A 12872-nucleotide genomic window follows, 5' to 3' on the forward strand; every position below is an offset into this window, starting at 1 on the left:
AGGGCTAAAACATTTACATTTGTATGAAGAAAGCAGGCTATGGATAAAAAAAAGTTATTCTAACCTTTTCATAGAATGCTTCATAAATCTGGAAAGCACTTTCATACAAATCAACTAATATGGTCTTTTCAAAGAAGGGCAGAGTATCCTCTCCATTTTTATTTGATGAAAACTGACACATTCAAATCCAGTCTTTTGTCTCGATAACCCCTTAAGAATTTCCAGAGCCCAGTATAGGGGTTGAAAACCCATACTGGGTTGAAAGCCCAGTATAGGCTTCAGAGTCTGTGACTCGTGGAAAGACACTTTAGTCTTCTGTTTCCTAAAGTATGAGAAAAATAATCTACTTTAAGGCTTGGTTGGAGATTTAAGTAAGATAAATGTGCAAAAACTGATAATGCCTGGCATAAAACAGGTACTTGAAATAAGCTTTGGTTTAGTTACCACACAGGAAGATTTTACCAGTTTGTGATACCACCAGCTGCCATAAAAATATCTGTTCTCACTCAGCCCTATCATCCCTGAATTTTGGTAAACATTTCATTGAATTTAAACTAGCTTTTAAAAATATATAAAATTCAAGTTCAAGGATGAAAAATATTCCAATGGTATGAAAATAGAAAATTCCAGTCCTCATAAGTACCCTGTTTTAATTAAAAAAAAAATATATATATATATATACTCATATAGGATTTAAAAGTCAGAATTCTACTGTGCAACACCTAGAGCTTTATTCCTAGGGCTTTGGTTCACTAGGTATATCCTGGAGATTTTCTATACTGACACTTCTACTACAATTTTTGCAGCAGCTGCATTGTATTCCACTGTATGGATGTACCATGATTTATTTAACCAGACACTAATTTATAGGAAAAAATCCCCTGGAGACAACCTAAATGCCTATTCTTCTCCCTGAATGCTACAAAAATCACACCTGTACTATTATATACAAAACATCTTTGTGGATTTGTGAAAGCATCTGTAGGACAACTATAAAAAAGTCCTCAAAGGGCATATGAGATTCCAACAATATACACCATCATTCCTTGTAATATCTTTTTTTTTTTTTAAAGATTTTATTTATTTATTTGAGAGAGAGAGAATGAGAGACAGAGAGCATGAGAGGGAGGAAGGCCAGAGGGAGAAGCAGACTCCCCGCCGAGCAGGGAGCCCGATGCGGGACTCGATCCTGGGACTCCAGGATCATGACCCGAGCCGAAGGCAGTCGCTTAACCAACTGAGCCACCCAGGCGCCCTGTAATATCTTTTTTTTTAAAGATTTATTTGAGAGAGAGAAAGTATGACCACACGAGTGGGAGGGAGAGGGAGAGAGAATCTCAAGCAGCCTCTGCGCTGAGCGCGGACCCCACACTGGGCTCTATCTCATGACCCTGAGATCAAACCTGAGCCAAAACTAAGAGTTGGACGCTTAACCGACCGCACCACCCAGGTGCCCCTCCTTGTAATATCTTAATGACTCTTTTTAAATTTTAAAATCATCCATCTTGTCATTTTAGGTTAATTCTATTATAATGACAATTTTTTTCCTTAAATGTTGCTGCTGTTTGCTCATTTTCAAAAGAGCTACTTTTCTTTTTCGACATTTAAATAGATTATTTCCTTTTTAAGGAAATTGGCCCCATGTAATAAATTTTCCTAATATTTTCCTGAAGTATGACTTCTCATTTTGTTTAGAGTCTTTTTCCATGCAAGAAAGTTCTATTAGTCACATTTATTAATCTTTTCCTTTATGATTTTATCATGCTTAATAACAGGTATAAACTGTATACTCACAAACTAGGGTGTAAACAAATACTTTCTTTTTTTATAACTCAATTTTAGCTTTGATTCTGGCTCCCTAATGGCCAAATGTACCCTCTTATACTTTGATATAGTTTGTTGTTCTATCTACTGGCCCTTATCTATTGACACAGGGTGCCTCCGTAAGCTCCGGCTGGGAAGTCAGCCACACCTTTTCTATTCTCAGATTCCTTCAAATGTCAAGAAAAATTTTCTTTGACCTATGCCCCACATACATATCAAACTCAAGGAGGAAGTGGGGAAGCAAGGCATATGATTCTTAATTTGCATTCTGTTCCTACTTTAGAACAATTAATCTATCATAATTTCTCGTGTAGGTGAACATGTGAGAAATATGGTTTATCTTTTTATTTTTTGTGTAAGGAGAGATAATTTAATGATTAAAAATGTACCTGTATCACAGAATAAATTTCCCTTGCACTTGGGAGTATTCCTAAGCTTTTTCCTACTCTATCCAAACTGTCTCTTATGCCAGTATTTAACTTATTTTAAAGTGTAGCCTCATACTACATTTTATTATCTAGTAAGACAATTCCTCCTTCGTAATTCTTTTTCAGAATATTCCTGGCTATCTCAATTGTTTTTCTAGATGAAGCATAAAGAAAATTACTTTCTATGTGTGAAGCGGGACCTCTAAAGCATTTTGATTTTTACAGGCAATATAGAATGCTGGGTAAGAACATGGACTTTGGTAATCAAGAAGGCTCTGGATTTGAATGTTGGCACGATGTTTTAGTAGCTCTAGGACTTTAGGACTTGAGATATTTATCCCAATATGTTTTATTATCTGTAAATGTACACTGTTACCTACCATATGGAATTGTGGTTAAGATAAAATACCTGAGACCTACTAACTATCCAATATATGGTAGCAAATATATATCTTTCATTATTATAAAAGCTAAAGAGTCTTCCATATGCTTAATAGTTACCATTTATATTCTCTCTAGTATGAAAAGTGTTCTATAGAAAGATTTTTCCTTATGGTTTTATCCATTTTCCGTAACTGTGAACTCAAATTTTTGTTTATCAATATCAGAGTGACTACTTACTGCTTTAAAAAAAAATCTTATTTGTAGTTTTTTGTTTTATAAAATATTTCACACAATTTTCTCCTATCTTTAACAGTCAAGAAAATGATTTCCCCTTAATACATGGCTTATAGGGGTGGTGTCTTGATGTGTACAACATACTTTCAAATGATTCAATTATAAAAATATTTTATTATAGAATAAGAAAAAATACAGCAAAGCATTAACAATTTTGGAGTCTAGTTTGAGTATATAGTTGTTCAGCTTTTCTCTAAGTTTGAAAATTCTTATAATAAAAAGTTAAAGAAGAATAGGGTACTAAGGATCCTAAATGTGTATAATATGCAGCATTTATGGTTAAGTTCTTCTAAGTCTTACAAAAGGATTCTTCAACAACTGGGGTATAACTTTATATATTCCTATTTACGCTCTCCCCATGTATGTCTGAGGACTCTAAGACAGGAAGGGGACCAAACATAGGCCAATATGACTAGAGCACGGTGGTGAGAGGGGAGAGTAACAGATGCTATCTGCTCAGGGGATTAACACCAAATCATGCAGAGTCATTGGTCATGTTAAAGATCTGTCCTTTTACTAAGAGCAAGAGTTAACTGAGAGGTTTTAAAAGATCACCCTAGTTGCTATATAGACAATAGACCATATTCTATAAAATGAAGTATGTGTAGCTTTTAAATGGTTCAGAATAATATTTAATGATATGGAAAAAAACCCCATCAATTTATGAAGCAAAAAAAGCTCTGAAAACTGGATGTTCAGAATATTTGTATTAATTACTCTTTTTTAAAAGAAAAAGACACGATTGAACATAAGCACATTCAGAAAAAAGAGTTAAAGTAGATGAGCATATATACAAAACAATCCTTCTCTTTATACTCCTTTATTCCTTGTCTTATTTTTTCATAGCTCTTATCATCCTCTGACATGTCATATGTTTGTTCACGGCTGTCACCCTTTCCTCCCCGCCCCTCACCTCAATCTAAGCATCATGAAGGCAGGGATTTTTGCCTGTTTCGTTCATTGCTAAATAGCCACCCTATAACAGTGCTGGGCACAGAGCACAGTGTTTAAATATTTGCTGAATAAATGACATATGTATGTATCCACGCATTCATGCACAGACATATACATAAGTATCAAAGTATATACACCAAAAAGTTAACAGATTATCTCCAGGTGGTACAATTTTGAAATGTTCTTTTGTAATTTTATTTCCCGTATTTCTTTTTTTTTTTTAAGATTTATTTATTTATTTATTTGAGAGAGAGAGAACGAGAGACAGAGAGCATGAGAGGGAGGAGGGTCAGAGGGAGAAGCAGACTCCCTGCCGAGCAGGGAGCCCGATGCGGGACTCGATGCCGGGACTCCAGGATCATGACCTGAGCCGAAGGCAGTCGCTTAACCAACTGAGCCACCCAGGCACCCTTATTTCCCGTATTTCTTAAAATGTACTTGTGATACTTTTTGACAAAAAAAAAAAAAAAAAATAGGAGTACATTTCACGAAATGATTTTCTAAAACATCAATGATTTCTAAAAGACATAATTTATTTGGTTCAGCAAAACTTTCCCATTTAAGTTAGTTCAAGAGTAAAATACACTTGTAGCTTTCCAGGTAAAGAAAGTATTTTTAAAACCCAAAACTATATACATCTATTTCTAGGAAATAGAATGTTAAATTACATAATAGTAACATTAAATTATAAGTGAAAATGAGATTCTTGCTTTGAGTAGAAAGATGTAGAATGGTGAAGCCAAGTAACAAATGAAATAAACTAGAATGAGTTCTGAATTCAATTCAATAATTATTGAATGCCTTGACTAAATACCTAAGATAATCCAATTTTAAATTACAATTATATAAAAAGTTAGAAGTTCCTGGAAGATAGTATTTGTCATTGAAATTTTTGAATAAATCTACATGCAACATTGAATAGGCCAGCTGTGTTCAAATAACTTCAAATAGTCCAATAAAGAGTTTGACAGTTAAAAAAAGACAGAATGCTGGATTCTAAACTTAGATTTTTTTTTTTTTAACTTTAGGACTTCTAAGCGCTTTTAACATGCTAATGTAAGTTGTGGTTGTTCCACAGCAGGGATGCAGTCATTCAAGCCTATGACCACAGAATCATTTTTTCAGAAAGTATCTATTAATAGCTCACAGAGAACTTTTTTAATAGTTTGGGAAATGTTGGTATAGAACAAAAACTAGAGATACGGAGCAGAATATCTAGGATTAAGTTTATTCATTCATTAATTTAGTCCTTATTTATTGAGTGCCAATCATGTACCTGGCACTGGGAACACAATGTTGTAAATAAAATACACATAGTTCCTAACACTGTAGAGCTTACACTCTAGTAGCGAGAACAGATACTAACAAAACAGCCCTAAAAATAAACTGTACAGTGTGATAAGTGCTCTGAAGAAAAAGATACAGTGTGTTATGGTAAAAGAAAAGGACATCAAGGACAGTATCATTTTCACTAGTGCAAAGGGACATTTAAGCTAACATGGCAGCAATGGGAATTAAAAGATTGTTTTAAGAAAAGGGGATAACTATTTTTTTTTTTTTAAAGATTTTATTTATTTATTTGACAGAGACACAGCGAGAGAGGGAACACAAGCAGGGGGAGTGGGAGAGGGAGAAGCAGGCTTCCCGCGGAGGAGGGAGCCAGATGCGGGGCTCGATCCCAGGACCCTGGGATCATGACCGGAGCCGAAGGCAGATGCTTAACTACTGAGCCACCCAGGCGCCCCAGGGGATAACTATGTTTGAAGACCACTTACGTATTTGACACAGTGGGTAGGTTAAATATCTTTATATTATAGAATATTTATATTAAGCACAGTTGCAAGAATTAATCACCAAAACACCAAGAAAAATTCCAATTTTTCATAGAATAACAGAGGCATAAATTCTCGTTTGGTTTTACAGGTGAACAAAGTAAATAAAATTAAATAACCTAAAGAATTCTTTAATATTTGATCTTACATAACTGGAATTAGATGAACTACAACTTATGATTAAGCAAGTAACTTAAAAAAGCTTCCTGCACTGTAATTATGTTTTCTATACGCAGCAATACGGACAATAAAAAAGAGGATCAGAAAAGACTGAACAGTGATCTTTAAGGTTCAGAGGCACACTGTCAAGTCTCTATGAACCTTGCTATCATGGCACTGGGCTCCAAAAGTATTCACTCTTGTTACTTCAGTCTGCCTAGTACACTGAAAGGGCATGGGTCTTACAGACAGAGACCTACTCAAGAATCCTAGCTTCCTCATCAGACAACAGCAAATCACTCTGCTAGCTATTTGTATTATTTTTTGTTTTTTTCCCCTTACCCATCTTTCCCTCTCTTCTCTCCATCAGTAAATGTTTTTTCTTTTACTCTCCTCTTTGTTATTTTTGTTTACCCCTAGAAAAATAATTGCCCTTCCAGGTGGCTTTTTATGGTTTTTGTTAAATGCATTGGTAGTTAATGTGAAAGGATTAACTGTCTCTGAACAAGGCATGTCACTTGCATTTGAGAAATCAGAAAACACCATTTTTAATCATTAAGTGAGAATGACATTAGCTATGTGTAGATAAAACCTATCTGAAGAGACATTACTGCAAATGTGTCTTAAACATCTGCTCTGTGCCTCTGCTCACATGGATGGATACATCTGCTGACATTACCATTCACCATACCCCCACTCCACCATGGAAAATTCCCACTTGTTCTTCAAAGTCTGGTTTAAAATTACCTTTCCTCTCTCTCCCCTTAGCAGAAATGCTCCCCAATTTGTGCTTCTACAGTACTACAGTCTCTACTTAGAAATTATAATTATTTGTTTATATACTGATCTCCAAAATGTAGACACTATGTTTAATTAACCTTTGTATTTTTTCCTTTTAAAGATGTATTCTCTTGTATTATTTGGGGACTCTGATTTTTTTAAGGATGAGGACTAAATACAATTATCCTGATAACCTGCTCCGCATCTAGTACAATATTTTCCAGTACTTTATAAAATATCATTAAAGAAAAATGGTATCAGTCTAAATAAAATGCATAAAAAATAAAAAGAATATTTCTATTTACTTTATAATATCTAATACATATTAGCAAACCAAAAGGCAGCTATTCAAAGTTATATTGTACAAATTCCTAAACAAAGACTAAATTATATTCACTTATTCATTAAGGTTTTATTTAAGCAAATAATGACCTTAACACTTAAACATAATAATTAAGACCACATTTAGACCTTTTGGGTTATGGAATTAAAAACAGGTTATTATACGCAACAATGTATAAAATTCCTTGTGGGGAAATAAGTGATTACTAATTTGTAAAAGGCCACTTAAGAAATTTAACCCCCTGATTATTTATGCATGTAGAGCTAGACTCCATTGCTACCTGAAAAGCACTGAGCTGAATTACTTTCTCTCCTATTTTCTAATGACGTTTCTAAGAACTAAAACATCAATGCCTATTCAGGAACATGGCTCCAGCAAGGACTCCGTAGTTTTTCTACATCCAAACAGCCGAATTCTTGATTGGCTCATTATTATAACTTTGACTGGTTTCCCTACATCCATTTTTGGCCATTCTTTTACAGAATAGCCAATCTGTTAATATTCAAGTCAAATCATGCCATTATTCCATTTAAAATATTCCAATTATTTCTTACCTCATTCAGAATAAAAGCCAAAGTTCTTAAAACTGCTTATGAGGTCCAGCATGATTTGCATTCCCCTCTCCTTGTTACCTTTCTGGCATCATGTACGATTCTCTTCACTCACTCTGCTCTTGCGTACTAGATTCCTTGCTTTGTTCTCAAACTTAAATAGCTTGCTCCCTCACCTTCTTCAAGTATTTGTTCAAAAGTCATCTTTGCTAACAGATCATTCCTTGCCAGCTCTCCTACTGTACACCCCCCAGAATGGCTAAACTCAAGGCTCACAACATCAAATGGTGGTGAGGATGTGGAATAACCAAAACTCTTATACACTGTTAATGATAAAAAGGTACGCAGATCTCATAAAACCAAACATACACAGTCCATAGGGCCCAGCAATCCCACTCGCAGGTATTTACCCAAACCCACAACAAGACGTGAATAAGACCATTCATATGATTTTATTCCTAACAGTCCCAAAGTGGAAACAACCCAGATGTCCATCAACAGGACAGATGAACAAACTAGGGCAGAGTTAATACAATGGAGTATTATTCTACAACAAAAAGGAACTACTAATACATGCAACAATATGAGTAAGTCCCAAAAACACTGAGGTGAGTAAAAACAGATTTACACAAGAGAGTCCACATTCTTTGCGTCCATTTATGTGAAGTTTTAAAACAGGCAAAAATAATCTATGGTGAAAAAAATCAAAACAGTACTTGTTTCTGGGGAGTGGTGGCAACGATTGATTGGAAAGGGGAACGAAGAGATTTTCAGTGATGATGGTAATAATGCTCCGTATCTAGATGAGGGTTGGGTTATGAAAGTATATGAACTGTCAAAATTCAGCTAATATAAACTAATTATTTGTGAATTTCTGTGCATGTAAATTTTACCTCAAAAGAAAAAAAAAGTAAATACTGAACCATAATTAATGACATCTATGCTAAAATATTTAGGAAAACATGCACTATCTGCAGTTTCCTTTGATATGCACCAAAAAAAAAAAAATGGCGAGATGATGGATGTGTGATAAAGCAAGTGCAGTAAAATGTTAATGGGAGAACCTAGCTAGTGGGTATATAGGCGGTCACTGCAAATTCTTGAAACTTCACTGTATGTTTGAAAATTTTCATAACAAAATGTTGCAAAAAATATGGAATCACTCCCCTCTCTTAAGCCCAGAACACTTCATCCGCCCCCTGCTTTGTTTTCCTCTATAGCACTTACCTCCTTATAGACTACTGAATTTACTTACTGTTTTATTTATTGTCGTCTCCTCTACTTAAAAGATAAGATCCATGAAGGTAGGAATTTGTTTTTTGCTTAGCTTTACCTCAGGTCTAGAACTGTGCCTAACACACACAAATATCCAATAAATATTTACTGAATAAACGAGCCAGTGAATTGGGCCAGTTATTTAAGGTCCACAAATACTGGCCTGGAACAGAATTCATAAAAAACTCAGATTAAATTTCATAAAAGCAAAGAAAAAATTAAGACTTGAACACATTTTGCTTTTGTATTTAAAATACTCAAGGTGAATAGTTAAAATAGTCGAAGATATGGACTATTTGGGAAGGAAAAGAACGATTCAATACTTATTTTCTACAAGGAATAAATGGTAAAAGATCCTAGGACTATTACCCTCTACCCCTCCTCCCACTTAAAGCTCAGGATCTTGAAATTACTTTTATTTCTAGAGTATAAAACAGTAAAAGATTGCTAAGGTTCAGGTAAAAAAGTCCAGTCTTGTTACTTCTCTGTGGTGTGAAATATTTGTCAATTTAGTACTTTTCTTACAAAATATTCAGGACATAAAGTTACTAAGTAGCATGGTGGTCAAAGGCAGCCCTAGTCAAAATTAAGTTCAATTTTGATGCTTGTCTTCTCATGTCCTTTATTTGGAGCAACCCAAGTCTTGTCCTGCATTTACCAAGAGCCTACATGCCCAGTGTTATAACTGGCATGTGAAGGGGAAGGGACTAAAATTAGTTTCTTTCTGTTCTCACAGGTGACAATCTAAGTGGAATGTTTCCCTAAAAATTAAATTTAAAAATGCCCGAGAAGCTCTTTTTTTTTGGTTATAATCTTTCTGCTGATGATTTCTAAACCTCCAACATATCCCGGAGAGCTGGTCATCTGCCATTATTTAATGCCTTTTAACTTATGCAGTCAAATAAAATACAAATGGTGTTTCTCATTTTGGGGGGTTAATACCCTAAATCAACAGCTTGAATAATCTAATTTAAGCGTGTCTAAAACTAAACATGTTTATATAATCTAATACAAACAAAAGCTATGCCAAGACTTAGTCCTTAGCCCTTGCACATACTCACTCTTGCAATTTCATCCACTTTCATAGCTTTAATTGCCATTTGTATGCTGATGACATGATTCAAAATCCTAATTTCTAGCCCAGATTTCTGCTAAACTCCAGGCTTATGTATAAAAACCTCTTACTACATGTTCTACAGATAGACTTCACATAACATGAACATCCCCATGTGCTGACTCTCCAAATCTATTCTTCCTCCAGTATTACCTATTGCAGTGAATTAACAGCACCATCATATATCCAGTCACCCAAGCCAGAAGCCTTGACTTTTCCATCTCTCTCTTGCTTCCAACTTCCCCATTTCCAAACAAGGCCATCAGATCCTATAGATTTTTCATTCATTTTAGGTCTAGAAATCATTCAGTGCTTTTTATTTATTTATTTATTTATTTATTTTTTATTTTTTTAATCCCACTGTCTTCAGTTCAGGCAGCAACTAGCCTCCTTACTTCTGTTATCACACTATTCTCCAATTACCTTCTATAGCTGTAGCTGCCAGGGTCTCTCTGAAAGTTGGATCCCATCACTCTCACATTTAATCCTTGGCTCTCTACTGCCTTCATGATGAAATTCAAACTTCTTGGCATGGCAAACAAGGTCCTTCATGATCTAGCTCTAGCTAATTCTTTTGGTCCAACACCTTACCACTTTCTACTCTGAATTTCACACTCTAGCCATAGGGAACATCTAATAGACCTTTCTAGTAATACCTACATGTGATGTTCCCTTTCTTTAAGTCCATCTAAATCTCTCTCTACTGTTTATAATTCTACTAGGATATCTACCCCTTTCAAAAACTCTCTTACAACTATTACATAACACTATCACAGTGGTAGAATAGAATACAGTACAGGTGATTTTTTAAATGTCTATAAAAGTTCATATAATTAGCTGGATTCAAACCCAGCTGTGACTCTAGAATGAACTCTTTTTAAGATTTTATTTGAGAGAGGGCGCCTGGGTGGCTCAGTTGGTTAAGCGACTGCCTTCGGCTCAGGTCATGATCCTGGAGTCCCGGGATCAAGTCCCGCATCGGGCTCCCTGCTCAGCGGGGGGTCTGCTTCTCCCTCTGACCCTCTTCCCTCTTGTGCTGTCTCTCATTCTCTCTCTCAAATAAATAAAATCTTTAAAAAAAAAAAAAAAAAAAGATTTTATTTGAGAGAGAAAGAGAGAGGGCATGAGTGCGGGGAGGGGCAGAGGGAGAGGGACAAACAGACTGGACACCAGGACCCAGAGATCATGACCTGAGCCGAAGGCAGATGCTTGCTTCAACCAGGCACTCCTAGTATGAACTCTAAACGACTGCACTATATTAATTCTCAAAAGGATGTAGAATCCCCATATATTGCTTATTAGTTACAAGGGAAAACTAGTAACTATACAGGGGAGAAATCAGCCCACACTTTGACTGGGTTATCAAAACTAACATTACCAATCAGGGGCAGAAAAATTATGTGCCTCAGGATGTGATACAATGAGGCTACAACATCCTTTATATAAAATTCTACCTGGGAGTGCAAAACCTGAATCTAATTGAGAAAACATCAAACTCAAAACGGGGTCCTCTATTAAAGAAAAATATCAAAGGGACCGCAATCTTCAAAAACTGCGTCATAAAAGATTAAACATCCACTGAAATATTTAGGAATAAAGGGCCATGATGTAGGCAACTTACTCTTAAATGGTTTGGAAAAATATGTGTGTGTGTGTGTGTACATGTGTTTGTGTATAACAAGTGTGAAGAAAACAATAAAGCAAATTGGGCAAAATGTTAACAACAGATATGTGTGGGTGTACTATTCTTTTTCTTGCAAACTTTTTGTAAGCTTGAAATTATTTCCAAGTGGTTTCTTTTTTTGTTAAAGAGTAAAAAGAAAAAAAAAAAAAAAAGACTCCCTGAAAGCAAGAGGGAGAGATGGAAGTACTTCTTCCACAAGTACTGCCAAGTAACTGCACAATCTCTGATCTCTGTAAGTCAGTGAAAGTTTTCTGGCTCTTAATTTCCTTACCTAAACTAGATATTATCTCAATACGGTCTTCTGAATAGTTGTAGAGATATCAAGTGTTATGTGAAGGTTTCTGTGATTTTGGGAAATGCACAGACAGGGATAAGCAATGTCTAACAGTTTCTTTACAGAATAATCCTCACAGATTTTACACATACTAAAATGCACCAGATTTTCCAAATCAGTAATACAGAAGTCAACATGCCCTAATTATTGATTGACCACTGTTAGTGTGATTCATCTCAATGTTTGGTGGGACCCAGCCTTTAATTTTCAGGACGAAAAACTACGATAAGCATTAAAGTTATAATGTAAAACCATGGCATATAAAAACCATTCTCTTCTACAATAATAGAGTCTATCAATTTTGGGAAACATAACCTTATGACTCCACTGTTCAACTCATACTAAGGTGTTTTTCAGTAAGTTTATTTTTAAAACGGGGGGCTGTTTTTAGACTACAAAATCTGACAATAGAACTCCCTTTTATGGACAGTAATGCAGATTAGTGGTTGGCAAACTATAGCCTGGTGGGGGGCAAATCCAGCTCCCCATCTGCTTTTGTAAACAGTTTTCGTAGAACATAGCCACACTCATTCATTTACATATTGTCCATGCTGCTTATGCCCTACAATAGCAGAGCTGAGTAGTTGTGACAGACTGTAAGGGCTGCAAAGCCTAAAATATTTACTATCTGACTCTTATGCAAAGTTTGGAGAATCCTGATATTGATATAGTTATTTACGCTGCTTATTTTTGAAGATTCAGCAGTTGGGTTGTGGTAAGGTGGGTCACTGACAGACATGAAAGCATGCTCTACTATTTACATGGTGAAAATGACAGAGAGAAGAGGGAAGTTAAGTTTATTATGTAAAATTGTATTATGTTCAGACCCTATATTAGATACGTCATTTCCACTCATAAGATGTATTATTATACCTATTTTACAGGGAAAGTGAAGCTCAGTAAGATTAAGTCACTT

General features: G+C 35.3%; 1 protein-coding gene across 4 annotated transcripts in view; it reads right to left on the minus strand.

Moving 5' to 3' along the window:
- Positions 1 to 12872, minus strand: part of EPC1 (enhancer of polycomb 1) — a 96150-nt gene that overhangs the window by 30991 nt on the left and 52287 nt on the right. The window contains exon 1 of one of the 4 annotated variants that reach the window (XM_081820823.1): positions 65 to 1026. The exons of the other annotated variants lie outside the window; for them this stretch is intronic. Within the exon in view, the coding sequence (XP_081676949.1) occupies positions 65 to 181 (117 nt within the window). The 5' untranslated portion in view covers positions 182 to 1026. Of the gene's footprint in view, positions 1 to 64; positions 1027 to 12872 lie in introns of those variants that run through there. 4 annotated transcript variants of the gene reach the window in all.

This window comes from Leptonychotes weddellii, chromosome 5 (genome assembly GCF_054177405.1).
Source record: "Leptonychotes weddellii isolate Sample4059 chromosome 5, ASM5417740v2, whole genome shotgun sequence".
In the NCBI taxonomy this organism is placed as follows: domain Eukaryota; kingdom Metazoa; phylum Chordata; class Mammalia; order Carnivora; family Phocidae; genus Leptonychotes; species Leptonychotes weddellii.